Source organism: Lissotriton vulgaris, chromosome 12, assembly GCF_964263255.1.
Source record: "Lissotriton vulgaris chromosome 12, aLisVul1.2, whole genome shotgun sequence".
Classification (NCBI taxonomy): domain Eukaryota; kingdom Metazoa; phylum Chordata; class Amphibia; order Caudata; family Salamandridae; genus Lissotriton; species Lissotriton vulgaris.
Genome location: NC_141700.1, coordinates 147039244 through 147066855, shown reverse-complemented (window position 1 = coordinate 147066855; position 27612 = coordinate 147039244). Strand labels below are relative to the sequence as shown.

The window sequence follows — 27612 nt, the reverse complement described above, 5'->3', positions numbered from 1 at the left end:
GTGTGTTAAAGCACTTTCATAAATAGCAACTCAATCTAATTAAAGTTATGCAATTTTTTGCATAGTGCAGTAGTCCTACTTACATGGACTCAGAGCTGTGGTTTGCACACCACAATCTGTTGACTTTCTCCAAGGCAAGTCTTCAGTGAAGGTGTTGGGTCATGCAACCTCCAGCCATTTCTGTCAGTTCAGTGTGTCTTGTGTTCCATTGTCTCCCTATCCAAGTGGACATATCCCAGTTTTCCTGCCTTAGTCTGTGTCAATGCATTATTTTCAGACCCAATCCCAGAGGTTGCTGATCCCTAATTGTTTAATAAATGTGTGTTAAAAGAAAGTTTGTGTATGCTGTTAACATATTTGGTCTGTATTTCACATTGAATTGATCTGTAATACCCCTCACTGAGGAGGAGAATGTTGATGATCAAATAAGGGGTTTTGAAGTTCAGAATATTAATATCTCTTCAAATCTTTAACAACCGTGGTGTAAGGTATTTCAAATGTCTCTACCAAGAATAATATTTGGGCTATGTCTCAGCGAAATCTCACCAAACGTGGATCGATAATACAGGATAATATTCAATGTGCACGTTTGAAAAGTCTGATTGTGATATAAAAGATGTATTTTATGTAGAAATTGGAATATATGTGAATTTCTTGATGCCATGTATGTCCACAAGGTGCCTGACTTCAGTGCCATGGAGAAAGCAAGTAACTCAGTATCAGAATCACCATGTTCAGCATGTTAGCAAGCACAGGACATAGGCACAAAGGAAATTCAACAAAGCTGTTTTCTTTTGATAACGAACAAAAGGCTGTATTGCCATAACTTTGTCTCTATTGGATTCTCTTTGAGAGGTGTATTGGGTTTGTCATTTTTAACCTCAGGGCACGATATAAACCAAGTTATCCTTAGATATTTTTCAGATTAAACCAGGAACATCAGAGACAGGACTCTGCTAGGAATGCTAGAATCACAGAAATCAAGCATGGATATATTCTTTGGTAGTTGAAGCCATAGTGGCCAGATTGTGCAAATATACAGCGTACAGAACCATGTTAGGGATGTCAATTTTAACTCAATACTGGATACAGGAGACTGTGACTATTTACGGTCTTGAGCCAAAACAACTTCTTGAAAGTGATATGGATCAACCAAACAACAAGGTGTGGGACAATGAACTCTAAGTACTGCATCCCATTTGTTATCTGCTGTCCGTGTGGGGATGTCTGTCTGCTCAATCTTACAGGTGGAGTTAGACAGCGGCCATCATTCTTCCCACAGACGACTCTAGTTTTTTTTTTATTCCCTCAGCAGTGGAATCCACGGCCTATTGAATTCTCATTTGCATTTATGTAATCAATATCAGGTCCTGAGAGCTTTTTTGTTGGTTGTAACCTACCTAGGCATATTTTGCAATGTTTTTTTGTAAATATTTTATCAAATCTCAGGCACCTATAGAAGGTGTAGCCCACCTGGAATATTTGAATATTCCCTCAATCACACTTCAGTCAGACACTCTGTAAAAACAGTTTAATTAAATTGACTCTAGTTTCATTCTCAGATTGTCATAATAGCCCTTTTTGCAACATACTTTAAAAGGTTGTATCCAGGTACTTGCTTTCCACACATAAAAATGTATATCTGTCTACTCTGTGGACAAAAGGAAGGAGAGAATGCATGGTTTTCTCACACTCCCTTGCTACTTTCTCACTGGAATGTGTGATTTTCTCCTATTCATACACCAAAAGGGTTTCTCACTAACCATGCTTACCTTTTTTCTCAATTATAGGTTATTCTTGCCACTTTAAGTTTAATGTCCAGTTTAACAGCCAAAGGTTTTTATGATGTGAACGGAAGAGCTGTGATGGATTATGTGCTTAAAAAAACCAACCTCCTTATCAAAGAGCAGGTAAGTGGCAGAGGTACATATTTGGGTAGGTGAATGTGTTAGGGAACAGCAACAGTAGTCAGCACACAAGAAATAAGTGGACCTTTTAACCCCCTTGTGTCCCAATGTAGTTACTTTGCCATATAATATACATCGGCAGTGTCACATATTTGCCCCTGGTGGTGGAATATAGACCTCATGTCCCTCTCGTTAGTTCCCATAGTCTCACCTTGACATGCTATGTTCTTCGTTTGAGCTTGATGTTCCCTACTTCCACTCCAGTGCGTCTTTCTCCCTCCGTCACTTTTATGGGTGTCCCTTATCCATTTATCTGCTTACATTTGCACCTGAAATTCAGCAGCTGCCCATCAGTGCCAACACTGTACATGCCTTTTCTTCATGTCTTATTATTCCAGGGTGCCCATGATGTGAACCAAACCCCTCAAGCGAATTTACTTCTAGCTTTCACCTTAAGAGTTATTCTTCCAGTACACCCAATCTATGGTTTTTCCATTATTGTGAAAAGTTTAACCTAGTATACCCTTACTATTGTGGGGTCTGAGTTAGCAAACTACCAAATCCTACACAAAGTAGCACAAACATACTTCAAATCAGTTTTTCATATCAACACTGCCTCCCAAAAATGCAGTTCCAGGTTTTGTCTTATTGAGTGTAAGAAGTACCATAATGTAGCACATACTTCCCCATCAAGCAGCAAGGGGAGGGCTCATGGGGCATCACAATCTTTGTAGTGAGCAAGAGAGACTACCTTGTGGTGCCAGAGGTGCAATGTCTCAGATGTAGTGTCCAGTGCATCAGAACCTTACATATGATAAGTTAGTCCACCGGTATTTTGACTGTATATGAATGCTATACACTTCTACGCCAAATGACCATATACTTTTATTCTCTGTAGAGCGGAGCATGGGTGCATAACCTCATTTATACATTTTTATTTACATGTTTGCGGCTAGTGGTTTTAATTTCACATTTGGATTTGAGCCAAGAGGTTCTCTCTGTGCTGAAAATTGTGATGTTTTCACTCTCAAATCTCTTGACCCTCCATGAGGAGAGAAAACACAGTGAAAATGATGCGAAAATATATGCTACTTTACTTCTCTTGCTTTTCCACATTTTCACAGGGCACTAGTCACATGGATCCTGAATCTGATGTTGAAGAAGAGACCATCCACATCCAAATCTCTCAGCTCCTCAATAAAATTGCATTACGCCATAAAAATACTGACGAGGTAAGTGAGAAGGATGTGAAATAAGGTGGGTCAATAAACTAGAAGTGTACAAAATATAAATTGCAGAATGTCCAAAGACTCCTCAATTCCCAGGTTATCTTCATTATCCTCTAACTCACATAATAGCATGTTTTAGTAAAGCTCTCTCTGCTGCACGTTTGTATGTGGGAAATATGCACATAGTGATCTGAACCATGAATGCATGTTTAAAATGCATTCCTTTTCCACCCTCTTTCCTTGCCTTATCATTTATTTTTGTCACCTCCTCATCTTGTTGTAAAGCGCTCCAACACCCTCGGGTCTGGCCAGCGCTATAGAAAACTTCCAAAATAAAAATAAATAAAAAATACCATGATTTGCCTTCGGGAAAGCACTGGACTTTGGAATAGTATTTACTATTCCAACTCCAGTCTGTGCAACTGTAGGGAAAGAGTTGGACTTAAAGTACAACATTAGTCCAACAACGCTTTCCTTCAGGGAAGTGGTTGTATTGGCTTGCTTGATAAAGGAATGCATTGAAAAGACACACTAGGGCACGTACAGCAATTACGAGTCTTGATGGGCAATGTGTTGGGATCTTAAATACCTTAAAAACATCTTGTCTTCCTGCCAGAAGCTGCCAGAAAGACAGTGGTCCAGTATTTAATCATGTTGAGACTGTATTACTGCATTGTTCTGTATCTCGGAGTGTCACAGACATGATGAAGAAGGCGACAATGGGTGCAGAATATGGCAGCTTGGCTGCTATTTCATCTGCCTAGACACTCACCATCAGCCCCAGCTCTACCAATGCTGCTCTGGCTTCCGTTAAGGCTTTGGGTATATTTCAAAGCCATGTGCTACTGTCACAAGATTCTCAATCATAAAGGCCCTAAATATCTTCACCTCTGCTCACACCTTATCTTCCTAAAAGAAATCTGAGATCAGCTGATGCCTCTCTTGCATCTATCCCCAGAATCAAAAGTGCTCACATTGGAGGCCATTCCTTCAACTACTTGGCAGGCAAGATGTGGAACTCCCTACCACTTTGGCTTAGGCAAGAAAAATGTGAAATACGATATCGCAAGAATTTAAAAAAATGTTTTTTCACGCTAACTTAGATTAGGGGAATTCATATTCTTACTCTGTATAATAGGACTGATACCCCAGTGCTGGGACACGCAGCTGACGCAGCTATGTGCTTTATAAATCTCATTATTATTGTTATTATTAGTGGTTTGGACCATGTTGTTAAGGCACAGCGTGATTTGAGACGCGATGTAAAGTCTGTTTCCTCTGCTGCAGGGATAGAGGTCTGCTGTCACATGCAGTCCTCATTCCCAGCATTTCCAGCATTCATAGAAGATTGTCGAATCCTACCTCACTTTTTTTAATGAGGCAGGAGGTTTTCCAAATTATTCTAAATAGCCACTTTGAAACGAGATTGAATGGCACATATGTCGCATTGCAAAACATAGCTACTCAATCTGCATCTCCAGTTTGCTACTTGCCCGATGATACATCGAGCACCAATATTTGATATCAACAGGGTCGTTCATTCCCAGCCATAGCTTTACACACTCTGGCACATTTATAAAGATAGTTCTGTTTTGTGATTGTTATGAGCATAACAGCAGATAATGAGATAATTTACAATGCAGCTCACTCACAGGGTTTTTGGAGAATAAATGTTTCACTCATTCTCTGCAAATAATTGCTCGGATATAGAATCACGGATTGTAGCATTGAACAGGGTTGGTGGTACATCAGTGTAATACCAGCAATCTGTCTTGGACCCCATCAGCAAGGAATGGTATCAGGAAGGGGATAATACAAATGTAGCCCCATCTCCAGAAGACCCACCAGAAACCCTCCCACCGGCTATGACAGTTTATCTGTGGGAATGCAGCCTTATTAAATGCTAATGATACTAATACCACATTCGCTGCTCTTTCTTGCAGGGATTTTGGAAAGAGATTTTGAGCTACATGCTGGAAGATGACTATACTTCATCCGTGCCAGCACTGTGCCAGATGCTACTTGTTGTAGATAAGAAAGCAAGCATCAACTTTCATGAATGTGGTGAGTCTTAAGCATCCTACTCATTGACACAGTGGGATCTACCATTGAAGGCGGTTAATGCTTCCTCCTCCACTCCCCAGATCCCCTCTTACTTTGTCATGATCAGGCATGAGTTGAAGAACCAGTCCATTAGCTCAGGATGTTATGGTTGAGTTACTATAGAATGTGGGTGTCAATATTTCAAATAACATTTATTGCTATCCTTTTAGAGATATATGTGGCTGTGCTGATGTTGCTGCTCGCGGTGAGCCTTATTCACAAGGAATTAACTAATTGCTGCGTCTCAAGCCATTTGGCTGTGCCACACTGCGTTAATTCCGAACCACCGGGATGCTTCATATCTTCAATGATATAATGGATCCCTTTGCTCTCCCAGTGCTGGTGCATAATTAGCTGCCATACACCTATGAAGGCACCCTTGTACCATGGTGCAAGGGTGGCTGCGTCACAGGGATGATTGTCTTTGTGCAGTAAGGCATATCTTTGTTTTTATGCAGTTAGGCATACCTTTGTGCACAAAAACAATCACAATAGGTAATTTCCTCTTCCTAAATGTGCTGCAGTATGAAGTACGCTAAAAAAGAGGTAAGCAACGAGGAGAAATAAAAATATTTGTTCTTGTTGCACCTCCCTATACCTCCCCCTGGGGAGGTGTAGCATTCTGACACATTTCCAGGTGTACTATTTCTTGTAAATCTGGAAATGCGACAGAAGCCTTGGGTGTTGGGCAGGAAATCTCACAGCAAAACCCATGGCACAACTGTTCCACACAAAGTGTTGCGTGTAAAGGGGCCATATTTACAAGGGCATTAAAAGCCACGCAGGGTGGCTTTACCTGTCCTTGTAAATATGGAGCAGCAGGTTGCACTGCTGGTGTGTCTCAAAATGTGATGCACGGGTGGCACAAGGGGCTTGTAAATAGTCCCTATATACTTTTTGTAGTTTGACAGACATAAAGTGACTTTCCTGTTTGTTTCAGCTCTTAGTCTGGTTAATGCTCCTACCCCCTAAATGCAATGTACTAACTGTCCCAGGTTTCCACACACCATGAGGCTACTCAGGGCTCTAACGCTCCTCTTCAAACCATGGAGTATTCTTGCTCTCCATGATGTTACCTCTGTCTAGTATGTTGATCATGCCCTGCTGGGTATGGTACCTATTTATGTGTTGTTACTTTTGCAGACCGCTACAGGGATGTATTTTATTTCTCCATGGAGTTACTTTTAGCTAGGATACTTGTCTCTGCAATGTTTCTGGTTCAAAATGTTGTACTTCAGCTCCATAATAAAATGCTAGTTATTGGCCCTCACTTGTAAGCAGGGATGCATGCTCAATGATGGTAAGTGAAAATAAATATTTTGACTGACTCCAAGGTTACGAAGGATATTCGCATCTGGTGGTGAATACCTGTAATTGCTATAATTCCAGGGATCCAATTAGCTCTCCCCGCTCAACTTTCCAGTGGATGTGTTGATAAAGTGCAAGTGACCTGGGCAGGTGGTATCATAGTCTATTTATTTGTCACTCATGTTAGGATCCTGAGCAGAATCGAACAGGCCAAATATGTGCTCGTTCTTGCTTGCCCCAGGTCGTTAACCTTATTGGAAAAGAGATATGCAAGAACATGTTCTGGAGTCCTCTTTTCTTCTGGGGTATCCGCTGTCAGAAAATGGCTCCTATTTTTCCATGGTCCTTCAGGGTGTAAAGCACGTCCACGGCTCATGACGCATCCTCTCTTATCCCACTGGAGTCTTCTATCCCTCAATGAAAGCTGTAGCAGGAACCTGTGCATGGCAGCTCATGTAGCTCCTCCTCCAGCTTTCATTTCTTGACAGCAACCGCTAAGGGAGGGAGGAAGAGAATTGCAGCATAGGCTGTCAAGGTACTGTACACCCCTGGGCACTCCTTAGTGGTAGGGGTGCCTTTGCCAGTATTTGCAGGAATTTCAAAGCATCCTCATGACCGCTAGAGGCTCATTGAAATGCCACCCATCATCTTCTTTACAGGTAATACTGGGTGTCTTAAGTGTGTGTGTCAGCCATATGTCTTTCTTTGGCAAGTATTGCTCAGTAATTTATGGATTGAGTATGACATGTCTTCGTTCTTTTGTACCTAAACAGCTAAAGAAATTCCAATACACAGACTCTTCATAAGATTGCTGGTGAGTATCACATTCCAACCCCATCATATTCCACCAGATCCCTCTTCCCAAGTTGTTTGCTGCCATTTCTATGCAACCTACTAATAGAGATCTTAAATTCAACGCTTTTATCCTTTTTAATTTGATGGTTTTATTTCCAGTAAATTGGTTATCAGTACGACATGCTACTTACATTGTACAGAAACAGCCAAAATGTGGTTGCTACTAAGTACTGTGTAGAGGACAAGGTAGTATTTCCAGAAGTTTTAAAGGCTAGAGAATAGGAACGCATGAAAGAATCACTTTCTGAATTCTTTGTTGTGGGTTTTCAGGTAATTTCTTCATATCCTCGCTGGGATGTCGAAAGGGGAACTTCAGTCTTGGCTTTTCTCAAGCGCCTGATTCCTGCAAATTACCCATTTCTAGCAAAACTCCTCAAAATGAAGATCCCGCCGCTGATAACATATTTAGAAGGTGAGACCCCAAAGCATGAACTAGTGAGCACACAATTTAAACAAGTATTAATGGCATTTCAAACAACCATTGACCAATGACAAAGCCATTAAGTCTGGTGTTGGCTCGTAGCTTTTAGACCTTGTCCACTCATGTTTTTTTCACGGTTTTTATAAACTTGTATTGTGGGAGGTGATGCCAGGTACATACCAAGATAAAAAATAGTGTTTTGGTCTCAAAAGATCACATTCTTATTGTTGTCCCTGGAACTAAATGAAAATAATTTGTGTGTGGATGTGCTTCTTGTGAAAAAGCAGAACGCCATTGTTCACAGTGAAGTTAGCCAACGGCAGAATTGGCCCATGATGTATGCTGCGGAGGACAAAAGAGAATGTGAATGATAGGACACGTTAGACCAGCAGATGAGGAGGTCTGGCTGAAGGCTTGTATAAGTAAGCAAAAAAAGAAATAGTCACAGTCTTTCTTTGTAGCTGGCCGATACTATACTCCAAACCGAATGAGGCAATAACAGAAACGGAGTCAGGTATCTTCTTGCAAGTTCTGGGTTACTTCCGCATATAACAGAAAGGCAGTTGACACATTGGTTTGCCGAAAAAATCAGTTTAATACAAAGCTTCAGCCATGAAGCGCTTCATCTGTCAGACACAGCCTTGATCACATAAGAATGCGGCATCTTGATTCAGTGTTTTAAAGTACATATGTGCCAAAAAACTCCATAAACATAGAAAAAATGTCTTCAGTATATCCAAGGTCAACATTATTTTAGAGCACTACCTGTTTTGGCACCTTTTCTTTTATTTCAATTGTGACTTATTGTAACAACTAAGTAGCACCAACTCTTCTAATGACTAAACTTGAAACAAAGACCCCTGGTGGCCTCAATACAGAAGAGATTTTGCACACACATTCATAAACACCAAACGCTCTCTCTGCGTTTGTATTATAAGTAGGTATTAGTCAGGGTACATGGTAGGTTAGATTAGTCTACTCAGTTGTTTGTGTGATGACTAAGGATGAACAGGGTATTTCACAGCAATTAATATGAAATAAAATGTTAGAACTCTGGTACAACCATATGTTGCAGTTAAAAGTAATGTTTTAAATGTTGCATAATTGAATCCTACTATGTGAGAAGTTCACATGGAGGAACATTTAGAAAAGTTGGTGATATTATGTTGTTAATAAATTGATTGATACATATTGCTGTAAGGTTGGACACCCTTGTTTTCTGAAAAACAAGATTTATATTTCAGCCTGTGTAGCAGATATCATGCGGAAGTGTATTATTGTGTTTTTAAGGTAGAATTAATTGCAAATTATAATGTCACTTATGTGAATTAGTCGGGTAGTTCCTACAAATCTAGAAAGGATCTCCACGTTTTAGACAACATAAACTAAGGGATCGGTGTCCAGACTGATTCCAGACACCCCCAAAGGATATGTTAGTATGTAGACCAGCTAGCTCACAGTGCCACTATAAGCCCCACAACCTTACCAAGGAGAAAATAGTTTCTGGCAACTATCGAACATGAGAACCCTGACCCCTCAGGGATCATGGAAACAGTACAATACTTTTTGCTTGGTCACTTGTGCTCACTTTATCTCAGAGAGATACACAGACTAAATGGTGGGGGCGTTTTCAATAAGTATTTATTGAACCAGAGTCATCTAGCATAAAATACATGTGCTGCAACAACCACGAGACAGAAACAGATATAGACGATTACAAGCACCAATAGAGTAAATAAAAAGTAGAATTCTACCATGGTGCTAAAATAGTGAATATATGCAGACATATAAATACATGAAGTTAATAGTGTGTACTCCTACGATGCAAACCCTAACTAGATGTACCTAAGTGTACCTAGCATGTATGTTGGTGTATAGCCAAGAACCTCCTAGGAAAGAGCAAAACCCAATACCTGATGTGAGAAAGCAAAGGACCCCATCTTGGTCTCGAGTGGACAACCCACAAGTAATGTCAGACGACTGCTAACTGGAGTATCTGCATGCAGGGACTTCAGCGTCTCGTGTCAGCATGTCAGCATAGAATCTTTTTCTCCTCCTGCTTGCCCAGCAAAGATGTTCTACTTATATACCTGAAAGGTACCATCAGGGGTTCTACCTAGATGTTCCATGGTACTGTGGGCATGTCAGCCAAGGATGACGATAGTGGTGACCCTTATACAGAGATATTATGCACAAGATTGTAATCCTGCTGTGATACTAAGAATCCTCATGCATAATAAATTAGGCTAGTTTTTTGAGAAAACTACACAACATTTATGCAGCACCTAACTAGGTAAAAGGTCAGGGCCAGAACTGTTATGTAGAGCAAGGTAGGACAAATGTCGGTAAAAGCTTGTTCGACTACCTAGGACAATATTGGGGTACATTGGGTATTATAGCAAATTAAGAAGTGTTCCAAATATTTTGGTCTTTGATATAATAAAGGAGTATTTTTCTATGTGTATGTAATTTTAGAGCACATATGCACCTTCGTACTCTGAACCACAACGGCGATCCCCTATGTGATCAAGGCTTCATCTGACAGCTGAAATGCTTATTGGCAGTAGCTCTGTAATAAACTGATTTTCTGCAAACAAGTGGTGTGGTGACCTTCCTGTTATATAAGAAAGGAAACCAGAATATATAAACCTAAAATTACAACCAGATATAAGGAGCTAAGAATGACATCAAGGGCACATGAGCAACTAATGACCTTGAACTCAATTCCCAGGACAGGCTGAGCCAACAAACACATTTTGCACACTTTGAATTGTGTGAATCTACTTCTGCTAGTGCTTGGTATGTAAGCACATTGCCTTTGAAATGTTGCTTGCTATTCACTTTTACTTACATATATTTCTTTTTTACCAACTACTATTTCAGCTTCCACGGAAAGAACCTTTAACTTGGCAAAGTGGAAATGCACGCTTGTTTCAGTAAGGATGAATTGCTAATGAATGTCACACATGACGCTTGTCTCTTTGTTTTCCATAGCCACTCATTCAGCGTGAATATATGCAGATATTAAATTCACCCCATCATAGTGCTGTTCTGCTATGAGGTTGCCCTATTCGCCCCATATCCCTATTATTTCTATGGATTATGATCGTTACTATGGTGTTGATTATGATTGGGCACAGAGGGGAAGCAGCCGTACTCGGTACATAACATTTCCATAATATGCAATATTTACCAGAAGCATTAAAAACCTTATTGGCCCAAGTTGACATTCATAAAACTGGAAATTGCATGCTTACGACACCTAGTCCTACATGTATCAGAGTTTATCTGCATGTTTTACCCAGGGAAATTACAGGCTCTACAGTGATCATTGCATTACTCATAAATCTGACTGTTGTTGCACAGGGCTACAAATGTATCTTCTCAAAATCACTGCAGACGCCAGCCGTGGATACTGCATTTACGTTTCTATTACTGCATTAAAGTCTCTCACTGTTTTCCTTGCAGTTCCTGGGGACTATCCTAAAACAAGCCGTATACAGAGAATGGCATGTCTCTTTTATGGAAGAACTCACCGAACAGATTGACAGTTTTGCCCATCATGTGAATGAGGAGGTTAGTGCTCTCAAGGGTCAGTACTGAACCATTGGGGAAGTCAATTTAACACAAAGTCGGAGAAGGGTAGAACTGTATATTCCATTAGTAAAGGTAATTTTTATAATATGGGTGCACAGCATTGGGCTTAACCTGTTGGGAAAATCAGGGATGGTTCTCCCACTCCCTGGAAGGACTGACCTACTAAGAAGAAGATGGAGATTAACTCCCTGAGGTAATCCTCTCCACTTGAATCAATAAAAGCCACAACATTTCAGGGCTATAGTCATTTCCCTAATGGATCTCCTTTTGCCAATAAGTAGCCTTCATGTTAGAGTCAATCCCCATTCAGGGGATGTGAGGCCATATTCATGCAAAAAGCAGTGGAGATATTGTTCCTATCAAAAAGCAAAGAAGAAAGGAAGGCGGGCAAAGAAGGGGGAATCTTAAGGATTATTTCTTAGTGCCCTCACACATCACTGAGGATGTAATGCTTCATAGTTGGCTTGCTTCTCATAGGTCTAGCGCTATAATGCCCTACGGGCCCCACGAAGGGTCACTTTAAGGGAGATCTTTTTATTTTTGCTGTCTGATGAGAAGTGCTTGTGTAAGGGCATTTTGAATGTGAGGGGTGGAGTAAATGTGTACAGTGAAGTAAAGGGAGACTAAAACTATCTAAGAGATACCGAACTGAAGTGTAATGTAATGGTTCCCTTGGTAGGATTAAAAAAATATAATTTGGTTGGGGCTAAGACAGGGGCGTGATGTACCCAAGTAGACTAAATCTGTGAGCGTGGTCAGGTTTCGATGGCCTAAAAAGGTTCCACAATGATTGGTCAGGACCAAAAATATGGGGGATAGTCCGACCCCACACCTAAGACATGATATGCTGCTAAGGTATTCCTTTAGAAGAAAATACCTGGTTCAAAATGTTTAGAATTGATCATCTAACCTAGAAAATAAATGAAAAAATAAAGAAAACACTCAGTAAACAAATGTTTTGTATGTTTGGTTCAATGTGTCACCAGAATCGATTTTCCAACTCACTGTATCATAGTGTCTCTAAAGGTAGACATGTGCATGCTGACCAGTCACCACAACGTGAAAGAAGTGAAAAGCACACAAGTACATATAATATAACAGAATAAGCAAGTGAACATACATGGAACAGACAAAATAAACCAATCTGTGTTTGCGTTACTCAGCGTATCATAAGTTATTGGTTGTCCTCCATTGTGAGTGACGGGTCTTACCCTTTGGATCAATTAATTATGCCCTATAGGTCAAAAGCAGAGGGTAGTGCTCAGCTGCTGGCAGTGGAAAGAGCTATGATGGTCAGTAAAGAGAAACAGTAAATCAAGGGGACCCAAATGACTTAGTGTTAAAAGAAAAAGAAAAAGTTTTAAAGAGAAGCAACCATACTCACAAGGTTTCTGCACGGAGAGCACAAGAGGCCTACCCTCCTCTGCTCGCCTGGCTCGAGACTGAGCAGAGGAGAAGACCTGTCATTGAAGGTACGGGAAATTGGAGCGATTGTCCTCAGGTGTGGTGTGGGCAGCAGCTGGAAGGAGTGATGACCTAGTGGACAATGAGGAGAGGAGGGGAGGGGCGAGCTTGAGCCAAAAGGAGTGAGCTTCTCACGTGCTGATGTAACAGAGGTATCATGCCTCAGTGGCGCCTATCCCAGAGTGTGCAATGGTTAAAAGCTGGGCATCCCAAAGTCATCCATGGTTTTTGTAAGGTGGCCTCTAAGTAGTAAACTAAGACAGTTGAATGTTTTGTTAATCAAGGGTAATGGTAAGAGAAAAGTATAGTTAACCTAAGTACTCTTGCATATACAGTGATGGAGAGCAAATCAGGTGCACATAACTCCTAGCGATCCCTCATGGTGGAATCTAGGCATATTGGCATCTGTGTTCATGTTGGAAATCTAGGCCACCTCATGTAGTAAGTAACATGAGGCGGCCAAGTGGTCTATTCCCAATGGATTAGGATGCTTGGTGAGCACTATTGGGAAATGTCAAATGAGGAGAAGAGGAAAGAGAAGAGGTAGGCTGGAGCCAATTGGAGCAAGCCCCTCATGTGCTTGTGTAGCAAAAGTATCATCCCTCCGTGGTGGACATCTTGGAGTGTGTAGCGGTCAAATGCATGCCGACCAAAGTTGTCAATGGTATTAGTAAGGCGGCTTCTGATGGATACAACTGCCAGTGGATTCCTCACCTTGTGAATATCCCCCTGCATCAGCAATGTTCAGAAAATTCTTTGTAGCTCGCCGGCGTGGACGACGTTACAGGAACGCACGACATTGCGCGCGGCTCCGCTGACGTCACCGACTCCATTATAGGCCTACGCCGGCGTGATGACATCAGTTCCCTTTTTTCCACGTCGTCGATGCTAACGGTTTCGGGGAACCTCTGTAGCTGTTAGTAACTTTGTTACTGTTTTCTCTGTTTGGTGTCTTCTTGCTTCTTTGTTTCTCGCTGAAGATGTCGTCCAAGAAGACCGGGTTCAAGCCATGTGGGGAGTGAAGCAAGATGATGTCGATTACGGACCCGTGCGAGGATTGTATCTGGTGCCTGAGTTCGGACCACAATGTCAAGGGCTGTTCTTCGTGTAAGAAGATGAACCTGAAGGCTCTTCGAGAGAGGGAAGCAAAACTTCTGGTGGCGAAGTTGAAAGGTAGAAAGGAAAAGAAGACTTCGAGATCGCGTTCGAGTAGGGCGAGGTCGAAGTCGAGGCCGAGGTCCCGCAAGGCATCGCCTTCGAGGTCATCATCAGGTCATGCTTCGAGGTCAACGAAGAAGAAGCATAAGAAGCGAAGGCATGGATCTCGACATCACTCCAGTAAGGTCTTGGAGTCGAGACCGAAGTTGCCTAAGAGGAGGCATAGAAAAGATGAGGTGTCTCCTTCACCTGGTGTTCCAGAAGGTGAGGCTTCGCCCTTGGAGTCGCCAGTGCGTTCTCCGGCTCCGGTATCGGATCCCTCTCCGCGCCGTCCCCGGCTCGAGAGGAAGAAGAGGCTCCATTACCTGAGGGCTCGATGACTCCAGTCCATCCGCCTGTGGAAGAGGAGGCGAATCTGGAACCTCCGAGAGAGCATCCTGTGGGTCCTTACCCGCCCTTCCCAGCTCCAGGTCAAGACCCTACTTCGTTTTTAAACACAATGTATGGAGTCTACTCGAGAGCTTTGTACCCCTATGGTGCACCTCCGGGTCCCATGGGTCCATTGGCATATAATTTAGTAGTTCCGCACTCCTATGCTCCAGCTCCTTTTTTGCCATTTATGCCGGTGCCGGCTCCGCCTTGGCATTTCTCGGCGCCTCCGAGGTCGTCAATGCCGATTCCATCGTCGCCGGCTCCGGCTCGACCTCGTGAGCAGCGACCTGGGCTTCCGGATCCGATCTCAACTTCGGCACCGGCTCCGTCGGAGTCGGTCACGGATCCGACGGCGCGACTCTGGAAGGAGAGATCGAGGCGAGAAGCTCAGTGCCTTATAGAGGAGCAAAGATTTAGAGAGGCTGCGGCTGAGGTGGAAGAAGGTGAGCTTCAGGAGGACTATTTTGATGATTTGAGGGATGCTAGTGGTTTGGAGCTTTCCCCTGAATGGGAGCTGTCCTCTGTATCCGATGCCCCTTCAAAGGACGTTGCACCATACCATGTGGTCATCAAAAGAGCTGCGGATCTTTTAAATTTGACTTTGCCTACAGCTGAATACAAGTTTAATCTTTTGACTTAGGTCCTCCATGCCCCATCTTCAGTTGTGGAACCATTGCTTCCTTTTAATGAGGCTTTGACTGAGCCTATATCGGAGGTTTGGAACAGGTCTCTTACAGCTCCTGCAGTGGCTAAGGGTGTTGCAAGGAGGTATAGGGTAGCACCTGGTGATACTGAGTTTCTATCCTCGCATCATTTGCCTGAAAGTCTGGTTATACAGGCAGCCTGTTCGAAGAAGACTGTTGGTGCTTTCCCTCAAGTGCCTGGGGATAAGGAGTCCAAGAAACAGGATCAGACTGCGAAGAAGATTTTCTCTTCGGCAAGTTTGGCTCTAAAATCGACCAATGCCACATGTCTCTTGGGGAGATATATACATGCCCTGATGGACTCTGTACGGCAATTGGATCCTAAAATTCCTGAGGACAGCAGGAAGGATTTTAATGAGGTGTTGGCCGATACACAGGCGGCTGCACGTCAAGTGATTCAAAGTGGTCTTGACACTGCTGATTCAGTTGCTCGCATTATGTGAATTTCTGTTGCCTCTAGAAGGGCTGCCTGGCTGAAGTCATCTGACTTTTCTGTGGACGTTCAGGCAGCCTTGTTGGATTTGCCATTTGATGGTGCTGGACTATTTGGCAAAAAATCTGATGCAGCTTTGGAAAGATTTAAGGACAGTAGGGCTACTGCCAGATCTTTGGGGCTGCAGTCCAGAGGCTCTGCGACTAAGAGGTATAGAGGTTTTGGACGTTCGTCCTTTCATCCCTACCGTCAAACTCAACAGTAGCAGCAACAGCAAAATCCACTATATAAATCCTACAGGGGCAAACAAAGAGCTCGTCCTCGAGGACGTCAATCTTCCTCCTCCTCTGCCCAACCCCCTTCACCATCAGCAAAGCAGCCCTAGATCCGCCATTCTGGATCATGCGGGTCCTGCAGGGGGTCGGCTTACCATTTTCTACGGGATTGGGAATCGGTTACATCAGATCTTTGGGTTCTCAATCTTGTAGAGAATAGGTATGCTCTTCCCTTTCGGGAATTTCCTCCAGATTACCCTCCTTGCCAAGGATTTTGCTCAGAGGACCACCTACGTCTCCTGCAGGAGGAAGTCCTGTCACTGTTACGAAAGGGTACGATAGAGGTGGTTCCGGGGCAGGAAAGGGGTCAGGGATGCTACTCCCAGTATTTCCTGATTCCCAAGAAGGGTGGCAGACTTCGTCCAATCTTGGATCTTAGGATCTTGAACCTTTACCTCAAACAGGAGAAGTTCAAGATGCTCACCCTTGCTCAGGTTCTTCAGGCGTTGCTGGAAGAGGACTGAATGGTGTCGATCAACTTGCAGGATGCTTATTTCCATATTCCTATCCTGAAGTCGCACAGAAAGTATCTCCGTTTCACGGTGGGATCGCAACATTACCAGTTTGCGGTCCTTCCGTTTGGTCTTACTACTGCACCTCGAGTTTTCACCAAGGTCATGGCTGTGGTGGCAGCACATCTCAGAAGGTCGGGGATACCTGTATTCCCGTATCTGGACGATTGATTGATCAAAGCAGAATCTCCAGAGACAGTGCTCCATCATCTGCAAGTCACAACTCAGTTGTTTTACGGGTTGGGTTTTTCAATAAATGTACCCAAATCTCACCTGGTGCCCTCCCAGCGCAACCTGTTCATAGGTGCGGTACTGGACACAACTGTATGTCGAGCATTCCCTCCACCTCAAAGGATTCTCGACATACAGGGAATGATTCCTTTTTTTCTCAATGGAGCGGTCGTTCCAGTCCTGAAGGTCCTTCGCCTGCTCGGTCTGATGCCTTCCTGCATTCTGTTGGTCAACCATGCACGCTGGCACATGAGGGCCCTCCAGTTGTATCTCCGCAGGCAGTGGTATCAACACAACAGAGATCTCAGGGGGACCGATTCACAGAACTAACTTAAGACAAAATCCTAAACGTACTACTTTTGGTATTCACAGAAGTTAGGATTTTGTCTTAAGTTTGTCTTAAGAGAGACTTAGGACAGACTTAAGACAGACTTAAGTTAGGATTTTGTCTTAAGTCAGTCTTAAGTCTGTCTTAAGACAAACTTAAGACAAAGTCCTAACTTTTGTGAATACCAAAAGTACTAAGTTTAGGATTTTCTCTTAAGTTAGTTCTGTGAATCGGGCCCAGGGAGTCTGTGAGGATCTCCAGAGAAGCTGCAGCGGATGTATCTTGGTGGAGCGTGGAAGGCAATCTGTCTCAAGGAAAGCCTTTCCATCTACCTCCATCGGTTGCCACGGTGATAACGGATGCATCCACTCTACGGTGGGGTGCTCATATGGGGGATCTGGAGATCAAGGGTCTTTGGTCTCCAGAGGAAAGGTTGCTTCACATCAACCTTCTAGAGTTGCGGGTGATACGTCTAGCACTCAAGGCCTTTCTCCCTGCCCTTCGTGGGTGGTCGGTTCAAGTCCTGACGGACAACACCACCGCGATGTGGTATGTCAACAAACAGGGAGGAGTCGGGTCGCAGTGTCTCTGCAGAGAGGCTCTGCGTCACTGGTCCCGGGTTCAGGACCATCAGATTTGTCTGATGGCAAATCATCTGGCCGGAGTTCTGAACGTGCATGCAGACAGTCTCAGTCTGCAGTTCTAGGCCGACCACGAGCGGAGGCTTCATCCAGAGGTAGTTTGTCACGTCTTTTGGACGTGGGGAAGTCCTCAGGTGGACCTGTTCACCACCCACGAGAATGCTCACTGCCCGTCATTCTGCAGTCTCCAGTATCTGATGCCCGGAGCTTTGGGGGACGCGTTTCAGTTGAGTTGGGGCTCACAACTCCTTTGCACGTTTCCTCCCATACCCTTGATTCCTCGGGTTCTGAGAAAGATTCGCCAAGACCGGGCCCAAGTCATATTGATCGCCCCAGATTGGCGAAGAAGAGTGTGGTACACAGATCTTCTCCACCTCTCCTCGTGCCCGCCGCTCCGTCTCCCTCTCAGGGCAGATCTCCTCTCTCAGATGGAGGGGCAGGTTCTACACCCCCACCTCCAGACATTACACCTTCATGCCTGGAGATTGAACGGGGCAACCTGGATTCCTTTTCTCTCCCACATGATGAGGTGGATGTCATTCTATCGGCCAGACGTGACTCCACCAAGTCTATCTATTCTTATAGGTGGTCTCGGTTTGTTTCCTGGTGTGGGGAGAAATCCATCGATCCTTTGAGGGCTCGTTTATCAGCTATACTTCAATTTGCTCTTTCTTTAGCGCAGCAAGGGTTTGCTGTTGCTACAGTCAAATGTTATCTTTCGGCTTTGTCGGCATTTCTCTGCCTGCCGGATTAGCCGTCCTTATTTAAGTCTCCTGTTGTTTTAAGATTTCTAAAGGGCCTTACGAATACATTTCCTCCTACTCCCTTTATTGTACCTCAATGGGACTTGAATCTGGTGCTTACTGGGTTCTCCTTTCGATCCTTTGCACAAGAGTCCCTTGAGACTTTTGTCTTTTAAGACGGTCTTCCTGGTTGCTATTACCTCGGCAAGGAGGGTAAGTGAGCTTCAAGCTCTTAGTTCGAAGCCCCATTCTTGACCATTCATGCTGAACGAATGGTTCTTAGGACCAGGGTTGCTTTTCTGCCTAAGGTGGTAACTCCCTTCCATCTAGTACAGTCTATTACCCTTCCTACCTTCTATCCTCCCCCTCACCCTTCCAAGGAGGAGGAACGGCTTCCCCGTCTGGACCCTAAGTGGGCGGTGAGCTTTTATCTTGATAAGACAAAGGACTATCGAGTGGATGACCAGTTGTTTGTTGGATTTGATGGCTGTAGAAAAGGAAGAGCTGTGCACAAGCGCACACTTTCAAGATGGATTATTCTATGCATCAAGATCTGCTACAACCTGGCTGGTAAGGAACCTCCAGAGGGTATAAGAGCTCACTCTACTAGAGCAAAGTCATCAACATCTGCTTTGTCTAGGGGTGTTGCTGTAGAGGACATTTGTAGAGAGGCAACTTGGGCCTCCCTCCACACTTTTGCAAAGCATTACTGCTTGGATACCGAAGTGAGGAGGGACGGCCACTTTGCGCGTACTGTCCTTCAGGACTTTCTGGTATAGAGGAGTGGACACCCTCCTCCGGGAGTGGGGACTGCTGTGGGAATCCATTCACAAGGTGAGGAATCCACTGTCAGATGTATCCATCAGAAGAACAAGTTACTTACCTTCGGTAACGCTTTTTCTGGTGGATACAGTATCTGCCTGTGTATTCCTCACAGGCCCACCCGCCTCCCCGTTGTCCACTCTTCCATACCTGAATTTCTGGTAATGTTTTTTTAATGTATACATGTTATCCTCAAAGGAAGTGTGTTCTTGTACATGATTTACTATGTTATATTCACACTATGTGTGTTAACTTGACTAGTTTGTACTGTGTATACTGTGTATATATCTATTGTTTTGGTCCGTCCGTGTGCCTCGAAGGCACGGAAAAAAGGGCGGAACTGATGTCATCACGCCGGCGTAGGCCTATTATGGAGTCGGTGACGTCAGCGGAGCCGCGCGCGATGTTGTGCGTTCCTGTGACGTTGTCTACGCCGGCGAGCTACCAAGAATTTTCCGAACGTTGCTGACGTAGGGGGATATTCACAAGGTGAGGAATCCACAGGCAGATACTGTATCCACCAGAAAAAGCGTTACCGAAGGTAAGTAACTTGTTCATCTCAAACAGTAGACTAAGACAGTTAAATGGTTTCTTATTGGAGGGTACCACCTCATTGGTATCAACAGAATCATTTGTGTTACTGAAGAAGATACCCATGCCAAGTCGCAAAATGCTTATCATAAGCACTGCTTAGTGTGGTGTCTGGGACTCCATAGCCGGGCATTCCATATGTGACATGGTGTCAATGGTGATATGGTATACCAGTATCCCATGTATGAAGAAAATGTCAATCCAGCTATAGTAAGAGAGTATCTGATTTCACAGGGGACTGAATTACACCTCGCACTAGAGGATTTCAACTTTCAAACCTTTGCTTTTGGTGGAGAGGCATAAAATCCACCCTTGCTCCATTCTGAAAAGGTTTAAAGGGCTTCATGAATTAATTGCTTCCAAAATTATCTGCCGGAGGTCATCTGGAGAGTGGTTAGAGTGGGAAAAGTGATGGCACATTTTTGTAGTGCTGTGTCTGCAGCATATATTGCTCCAGTGCTCCATTATTCTTGGTTCGATAGCGCTCGTGGTCATTCCCGCGTAATGAAGGCCACAAAGGCAGGTGATCAGGTAAACACAGTTTTTTGTACTGCAGTTACTGTGACTTTTCTGTTTCCAGGCGAATTAGGGACCCAACCTGACCTCTTAGGAATGTTTAGTCAGTGGGCATACCCCGTAGGACCCACAGGGATAGTGCCCTGTGACAGGTGGTAAGGCCCACAAGGTGTTCGGCATGTGAGACTGTTGAATAAGAGGTCTGGTGTTTACCAGGAGGTCCTTCAGTTTCTGGATACACTTAAAAGCGAATCATGGCTCTGGAATCTCAAGGGGCCCAGTGCGTCATCACTCCTTCCCACGGTCGCATGCACCCCACCCAAGGACAATCACTACAATTACCTGCACCTTAAAATACGGGTCTTCTCCCCTGCTCAGTCTCAATCCAGATGAACAGAGGATGGTAGGTCTACTGCGCTCTCTGTACAGAAACCACATGAGTATGGTTGCATCTCTTGAAAACTCTCAGTTTTTTCTTTTTTTTCTCACCCCAAGGCAATTTGGGTCCCCTTGACTTGCTGTTTCTTTATTGTTCTTTCCACAGTTAGCAGCTGAGTACTACACTCTTCTTTTGACCTATAGGTCACTGATCCAAAGGGTAAGACCCTTCACTCACTCCTGAGGACGACTTGTGATACACTGTGTAACATCAACACAGATTGGTTTTATGTTGTCTGTTACCGGTATGTCCACTTGCCTGTTCTGTTATATTGCATGTACTAGTGTGTTTTTACTTCCTTCACATTGTGGCGACTGATCAGCCATAACAATAGCATGCACATACAGTGTCCCGGAAAAGCGATCCTGGAGACACATTGACCCATACATGCAAAACATTGGTTTACTGTGTGTTTTCTTCATTTTCTCATTTTTTTTCTAAGTTGGACGATCAATTTTAAACTTTTTGAACAAAGGTATTTTCTTTTAGGGGATTACCTACACTTTATATCACATCTTAGATGTGGGGTAGGGTTAGCTCTCCCTTTTTTAGGTCCTGAAGATGTGGTACAGATACTTTTTGGGCTAACAGGCAAGAAACACGTTGACCTGACCACATTCACAGATTTAGGCTACTTGGATACATAACCTCCCTGTAGTCGCCCGTACCAAATTATGTTTTATTTAAACCTGCCAAGGAAACCATCAGTTTAAAGTCCAGTTGAATACCTCTTTTTAGTCTCTCTTCATTTCACTATACACATTCACTCAACCTCACACATTCAAAACGCCCTCACACTGGCACTTTCATCAGATGGCAAAAATAAAAAGATCTCTGCTAAAGCGACCCTTCGTGGGGCCCACAGGGCATTGCATTGCCAGCCCTATGAAGAACACCCTTGATGATGAGACATTACATGCTCATGGATTTGTGAAGGCAGCAAGAAAAAATCCTTAGGATTCCCCTTTCTTTGTCCGCCTTTCTTTCTACTTTGCTTTCTGAAAGGAGCAGTATTTCCACTGGTTTCTGCATTAGCACTTTCAGAGCCTAGGTAATGGACCTTCATTGGCTCACATTACCCCTCACTTCCTTGTTTTGAGTCATATTCAGGACCATATACAAATCTATACAATGTCCAGAAAATATAACTATACTATACATAAGATAATAAACATTTCACTCAACTTATTAAGTGCTATTTGAAAGTGTGAGACAAATATGTGCGTAGAGTGAATCAAAGATGAATACTCCAAGATAAGTAAGACTTTTATAGAGTGAGCAGGAGATGCTGTTTATTCTTAACTCAGACTGTCTTTAATTCACTCCCATATTAGGGTTTTATTTTCCAGTGCCTTGGTAAGTGCATGGCCAGCTGTGATGATACTGCACTGATCTTACCCTTCCTTCGAGGCATGTTCGAATCTACTAGGTTCATCGCTACGCCTTACCATGCAGTGAGTACCAAGTGCATTTCTTACAATTATCATAGATTTATTTCCCGAGAGTATTTCACCCTGTACGACCACAACAAAAACAAGTTGAGAAGGTAGTCATATGGGGCTGTGGAGCATCTGGATGGACATTGTGTAGATTTGTAACTTCATTCATAGAGCTTGATGGTAAATTATTGATGACCGGTGAAACATTCCTCACTCAGTACTTCCTCTCACCCAAAAGTGTGATTTTGTACTCCGTGCATAGGCAAATTATAGTAGAGTCAAACCCCTCTACAGAGTAGATGAGGACTAAGTTAGCAGAAACTGAATGTAGAGCTCCTTTTTTCAGGTGACTAATAATGCATTTCATCAGGGATAGTTAGGAGCCTCTTTAGGTGATCTCTCTTGATAGAAGCCAGTGTTTGAACAAGATAAATCAACCTTAATCAATGTAGCAGATAAAGCGGTGAAAGACATAAAGCTATGTGATGACTTTGAAATGACTCTCTCAGAAAGGCCTTCAAAATAGACAACAGTAGACATGAGGAAGAAAGGATAAGCACCACTTCTAAAGAAATCGCACTCCTTTGTTGTAAAGAAGGCTTGTGTATTGAACTGTCCTTGCAGTTCCTTTATGTGAAACACCAGAGAGAACAAAGTGACAGAAAACAAATAGTGACGAAACTCTCATCTTATTGTCCAAAGATGCTTTTTAAGTAGCATGGTAATGGCCCTCCAGCATAGCTGTATGAAGGTATCCTTAAATCATGCTTTCAGGCCACTGAATATATTTGCTTTACTAGTTGACAATCATTCACCAATACCAGCTGAAATCTCTTGTACTAAATGTCTGTGTTTGGTTAATGTCTATTGTCTCCCTGAGGCTGAGAGTTGTCTTTCCCTATTTGCAGGGCATAGTAATTGGTTTCCAAACATGTGCCAAGGTTCATCCTTTTGCATGCCGGCAGGTACTTGAAGCGTACAAGGGTTGTCTTTCTGATATTGAGCTGGTAAGAACCATGCATCTCTTTCTGTCTCATATTTCAAACTTTCCTCAGCAGCGGCGGTTCACATTTATTAAATGTATTTTACAATTAGATAAAAGTTTACGAGAAAGAAAAGCTAAAATATGTCTAAAGACGTAGGCAGTCTACAATTCCGAAAACAAAACTGTATCAAATAAATGGCCAGTGCAGCTTCCATTCCTCATGTGTATATAACATTTGTTGAAGAAATTTAGAAATTTGTTTAGAACATTTATTTTGAAGGGGCTTATGATACCAAATGCAAGAATCTCTTAAATTTACCATAAAAACAAGCCATTCAACCTTTACTTTCTCCTTTGATTTACTCATGACTTCAGAAGTAATAGAGCACAAATGCCACCCTCCAAGACAACTTACATTTAGGAATGTGGGTGTTCAATACAAGACCGGGTCTAAGACCAGGCCCTGGACTCAAGGGGGGAGTGGTACTCGATATCAAACAACAGGCCTGGGTAAAGGCTGGGCTCTGTATCTACAGAATACAGTTACATTGAGGAAAAGGTATACGGCTGAGTCCATATTCTATAGCACAGCTTACTGTATTCTAAACTCCTACTGAAATGGTGACTGGCCCGGGCCAGGAGGCAACCGGCACCAGCACTGGTGTGTTGTGTTACAGGACTACCTCTCCTGTCTGAGGATGGGCCTTCATGAGGCCAACGTGAACAACCCACCCTGACACACGGCAGTGTGATTGCATTGTAGGGGCAGAGAACCACACATGGGAGGATCATTGTATTTGGGGGCTGGGTGACACTGAGGCCAGGGTTGATTTAGGCAGCCGGGTAAGGCAATATTCACTGGATCATTGGTTTTGATGGGCATTTTCTTCGTGGCCTTCCTGCCGCCTTTGAGGTTGTGTGTGTGTGTGTGTGTGTGTGTGTGTGTGTGAATAAGAGTTAGGGTTAGGGTAATGGTACACATTAAAGTTAGGTGTAGAGTTAATGTAAGCATAAAGGATAGAGATTGACTTCAGGCTGCGCATATTGTGCCAGTTACTGAACAGTTCTTGTTTAATGTTAGTCTTAGGGATAACTTTATGGCTAGAGATGAAGTATGGGCATGATACAGGGTTAGGGTAAATAATTTGTTCAGCATACTTTGCTGGAATGAAGTAGGTTCCGGTCTATGAAAAGTGGTGGGAATATTATCCTCCTAGTGTTAGGGGGTTTGGGTTTCGGTTATAGTACATAATAGTAATGGGCAAGTGATAGTGATAGCATTATGGTTAGGCATAGGATTTTGGATTTGTGTACCTTACAACAAGAATAAAATCCTATAAAATCATTTTCAGATACTTATACAGCATTAACATTTGAAATATCAGTTTCTCACTTTTCTTTTTTTTTTTTTCCTCAATTTTTTTTCCTCAATATTTAATTTCTAAATTTTAACCTAAATACCACTGGCAGGGGACAAGAGTCTTTTGAGCAGACAAGGGCAATAAGGTAGTGCTGCCCAAAAGTTCTTTGACACCATAATTCAACTTTGAGTGAATAATTTATGTTTCCTGCGCCACCACAATTGTCTGGCACAGAAAAAGAATTGTGTTTAAACTTTATCATAACCAACAGCCATTACACATCCCTCACTTATTTCACAGTACATTGCGTACCAGGGCAAGTGGAAGCTGCACTCCAATAAATGCGCCAATAGCTGTGACAAAAAATGTGTTTGTTAAGGCATGAAACCTATTAGCTGCACCCTTTAAACGAAATAAAAATAAGCTGTATAAGTTTATAAATGATATTAAGTGTGATGAAATGTAGGTTTTTCATTTGAAGTTTAGCAGTGCCCAGAAGCTGCATGAAGCCGTCACTAGATGGATGAAATTACTTTTTCCGACAGGTTAAAGATCCGCTTTCTTGCAAAGCTCTTAACTTACAAAAGTGGTTACTTCATAGGTCTTTGCTCTAGACAGCGCGTGTGCACTGCTCTAACCAGCCTGCCCATAGGCTTCCCTTTTGCTGCCCCAATCGTCACTCCATTCATCCGTGGCATGAATACATCATGCCTCTTCCTGTATTGAACCCCCCCTGAAAGCACCAGCCAATTACTTATGTGTTAACACAGTGGCCAATTTAGGTACTCATTTTGGGAATACTTTTTCCATTGGTTAGAGCTACTGTGCACGGTGGTTACAGGCGCACTCTCTCGTTGATCTTGCAAATGCTTCTTTTTTATTGTTATCTTGTGCTTTTATCTCAACACATTATTGGCTCAGGTTTGTTTTCCGTTTGTGGTGTTTCCGTTGTTCAGCAGGTGCCCCTTTATGGCCGCTGCTTCATTGATCTAAGGGGTATCGCAAAGAAATTGGAATTTCAACAGCACAATGCCTGTCGTGTAAAAAGCTGTTTTTCTGTAGTGAGAGCATAATTCTGACAATGCCCAATGCTGTGTTGGCTAAAACACCGCTTCTAAGTTGTGAAAATCAAATAGGAGCGCTCAGTCAGATCATATTGGAAGCAAGCCTGCCTATATGACCTGGTAGTAAGATCATAGATGGGACCAAGCAAGATGTGAAAACATGGGGTACACGCTACATAGGGCTGCAGTCTTCTCTGCAGGTTTCGTTCTCACCCAGCAGAAACATTCAGTTTACTCGTATACTTTCTTTCTGCTCTCCTCCTTCTGACTCTGCGCACATGTTCATGTTTAACAGCCTGAACACCGTAATATTAATAATGTATGTTTTCATTTATAGCTCATGTAACTGCATTTTTGTAGTTTCATAGCATTGCAGCACGTCTTGCAGATAATGTTTTTAACAACCCAGGCACAAATAGATATCACATAGGCCGAGGACTTTAAGTGGGCTGGGTCTTGCTGGTGCACCAGCAGGTCTAAAAAGCAAGTGCTTGGACTGGTCCTTAACGGAGTCTCCATTTTTGCCCGCACCCTCCAGGCAGACACCTCCGTTTTGTCTGATTCCTCTTTTTAACTGGAATGTCTGCTCTGATCCCGCTGCTATGGGGAAGTTCCTTGCTACAGGGAAGCATGGGTCTTTTACCATTGCAACATACTCTGCAGAACAGCAATATAATGCAGAGTGCATTATACAGTGTTCACTACAAATGACATTAACTGTCATTGTCCTCTACTAGGGAAGGTTTTCTGCCCTTCATGTGCTTGTATACTTCTGCAATTAAGGCAACGATTATGCTTACATGCTGTTGTTGCACAAAAGGACATATGACTTGCCAGGCCACACCAAGGTCACGTTATGCTTTTTTCGTTCTTTTTTTTCTGGCAGTTTAAATAGTGTAAACTTGGCCCTAGGGCACTAAAGGGCTTTACATGTAAACCATATATTTTTACATGACAACTGTTCTGCAGGAAGAAATGCTTTGAGTGTGTAATCGAGGTATTGAAGCATATATTTAGTTAAACACCAAGGTTGTTAAAAATAAGTTGTGCAGGAAAAAAAGTTTTGAGAGAAAGGCAAGGGCTTTACTTGGATATCCTGCGTTAAACTCAGGAAAAACAGAAGATGGCCTATTTAAACTAACCTTTTCAAATCCTCCCTTTGATAACCAGCCCCCATTGAGAGAGAAAAGACTTAAAAGGAAACACATTATTTGAAAAGGGCATGGAAATGTTCCCCCTCAGATATAGCCAATGGAAATACACACCATTGACAAAGCTGACAACCTGGGCTTGTTGTATCAGCCATGTAACTTGCTGTATTATATATCTGGGTACAATGACAGCAGCTCCAAAATACTAGTGGGGAGGCACACTATACATAAGCACATATTTTTAGCTTACATGTTTTAAGCCACATCCGTAATCTTCTTGCCACGCCCCTTTGAGGGACCCACCAGTTTTTTCATACCACTTGAAGCCCTGCATAGGCCTTTCGTCGTAGGCCAGGGTTTATTTAATGAAGCATGCTACAAACAGTAACTTTCTACATTTAATTTTTTTCTTTCTGAGCATGATGAGCTGCCAACTGTGGTAGACTTTTATGTTTATGGTAATTCAGCATTAGTCGTATCATGTTGGAAATGTGTATAACACGCCCTGGCAGCCGGGGCTGCCGCAAATTGCTGGAATCTTTGTTTCAATTCTTTTGAGGCTAGTCTTGTTCATTATTCTATGATTCTAACTCCTCTGGCCTTGCACCCCTCACACTGTAGTGGAATTGAAAGTGTGAGCATTTAATTGTCCCTTTACACCGCCCACCTGGGCTCTGCAGGTAGGGCCTTTTCCTGCAAAGTGTGGCCCGCACTGAAGTGGCCTCCCACTCCGTGCACTGCCTGGTCAATAAAACATGAACATTGCCTATTTTTCTCAGAAAGTAAATGTAGGTCAAACAGTTAGTATGTGTATGGAAATCAGTGGCAAACTGTAAGGTGCTA

General features: G+C 43.1%; 1 protein-coding gene across 1 annotated transcript in view; it reads left to right on the top strand.

The window, feature by feature from the left end:
- The window catches only part of LOC147673707 (maestro heat-like repeat-containing protein family member 1), a 95840-nt gene that overhangs the window by 49443 nt on the left and 18785 nt on the right, over positions 1-27612 (top strand). Inside the window, exons 13-20 of the mRNA XM_086946407.1 lie at positions 1791-1910; positions 5080-5200; positions 7321-7361; positions 7673-7814; positions 10707-10759; positions 11292-11399; positions 22104-22223; positions 23117-23215. Of these exons, the coding sequence (XP_086802533.1) occupies positions 1791-1910; positions 5080-5200; positions 7321-7361; positions 7673-7814; positions 10707-10759; positions 11292-11399; positions 22104-22223; positions 23117-23215 (804 nt within the window). The remainder of the gene's footprint in view (positions 1-1790; positions 1911-5079; positions 5201-7320; positions 7362-7672; positions 7815-10706; positions 10760-11291; positions 11400-22103; positions 22224-23116; positions 23216-27612) is intronic.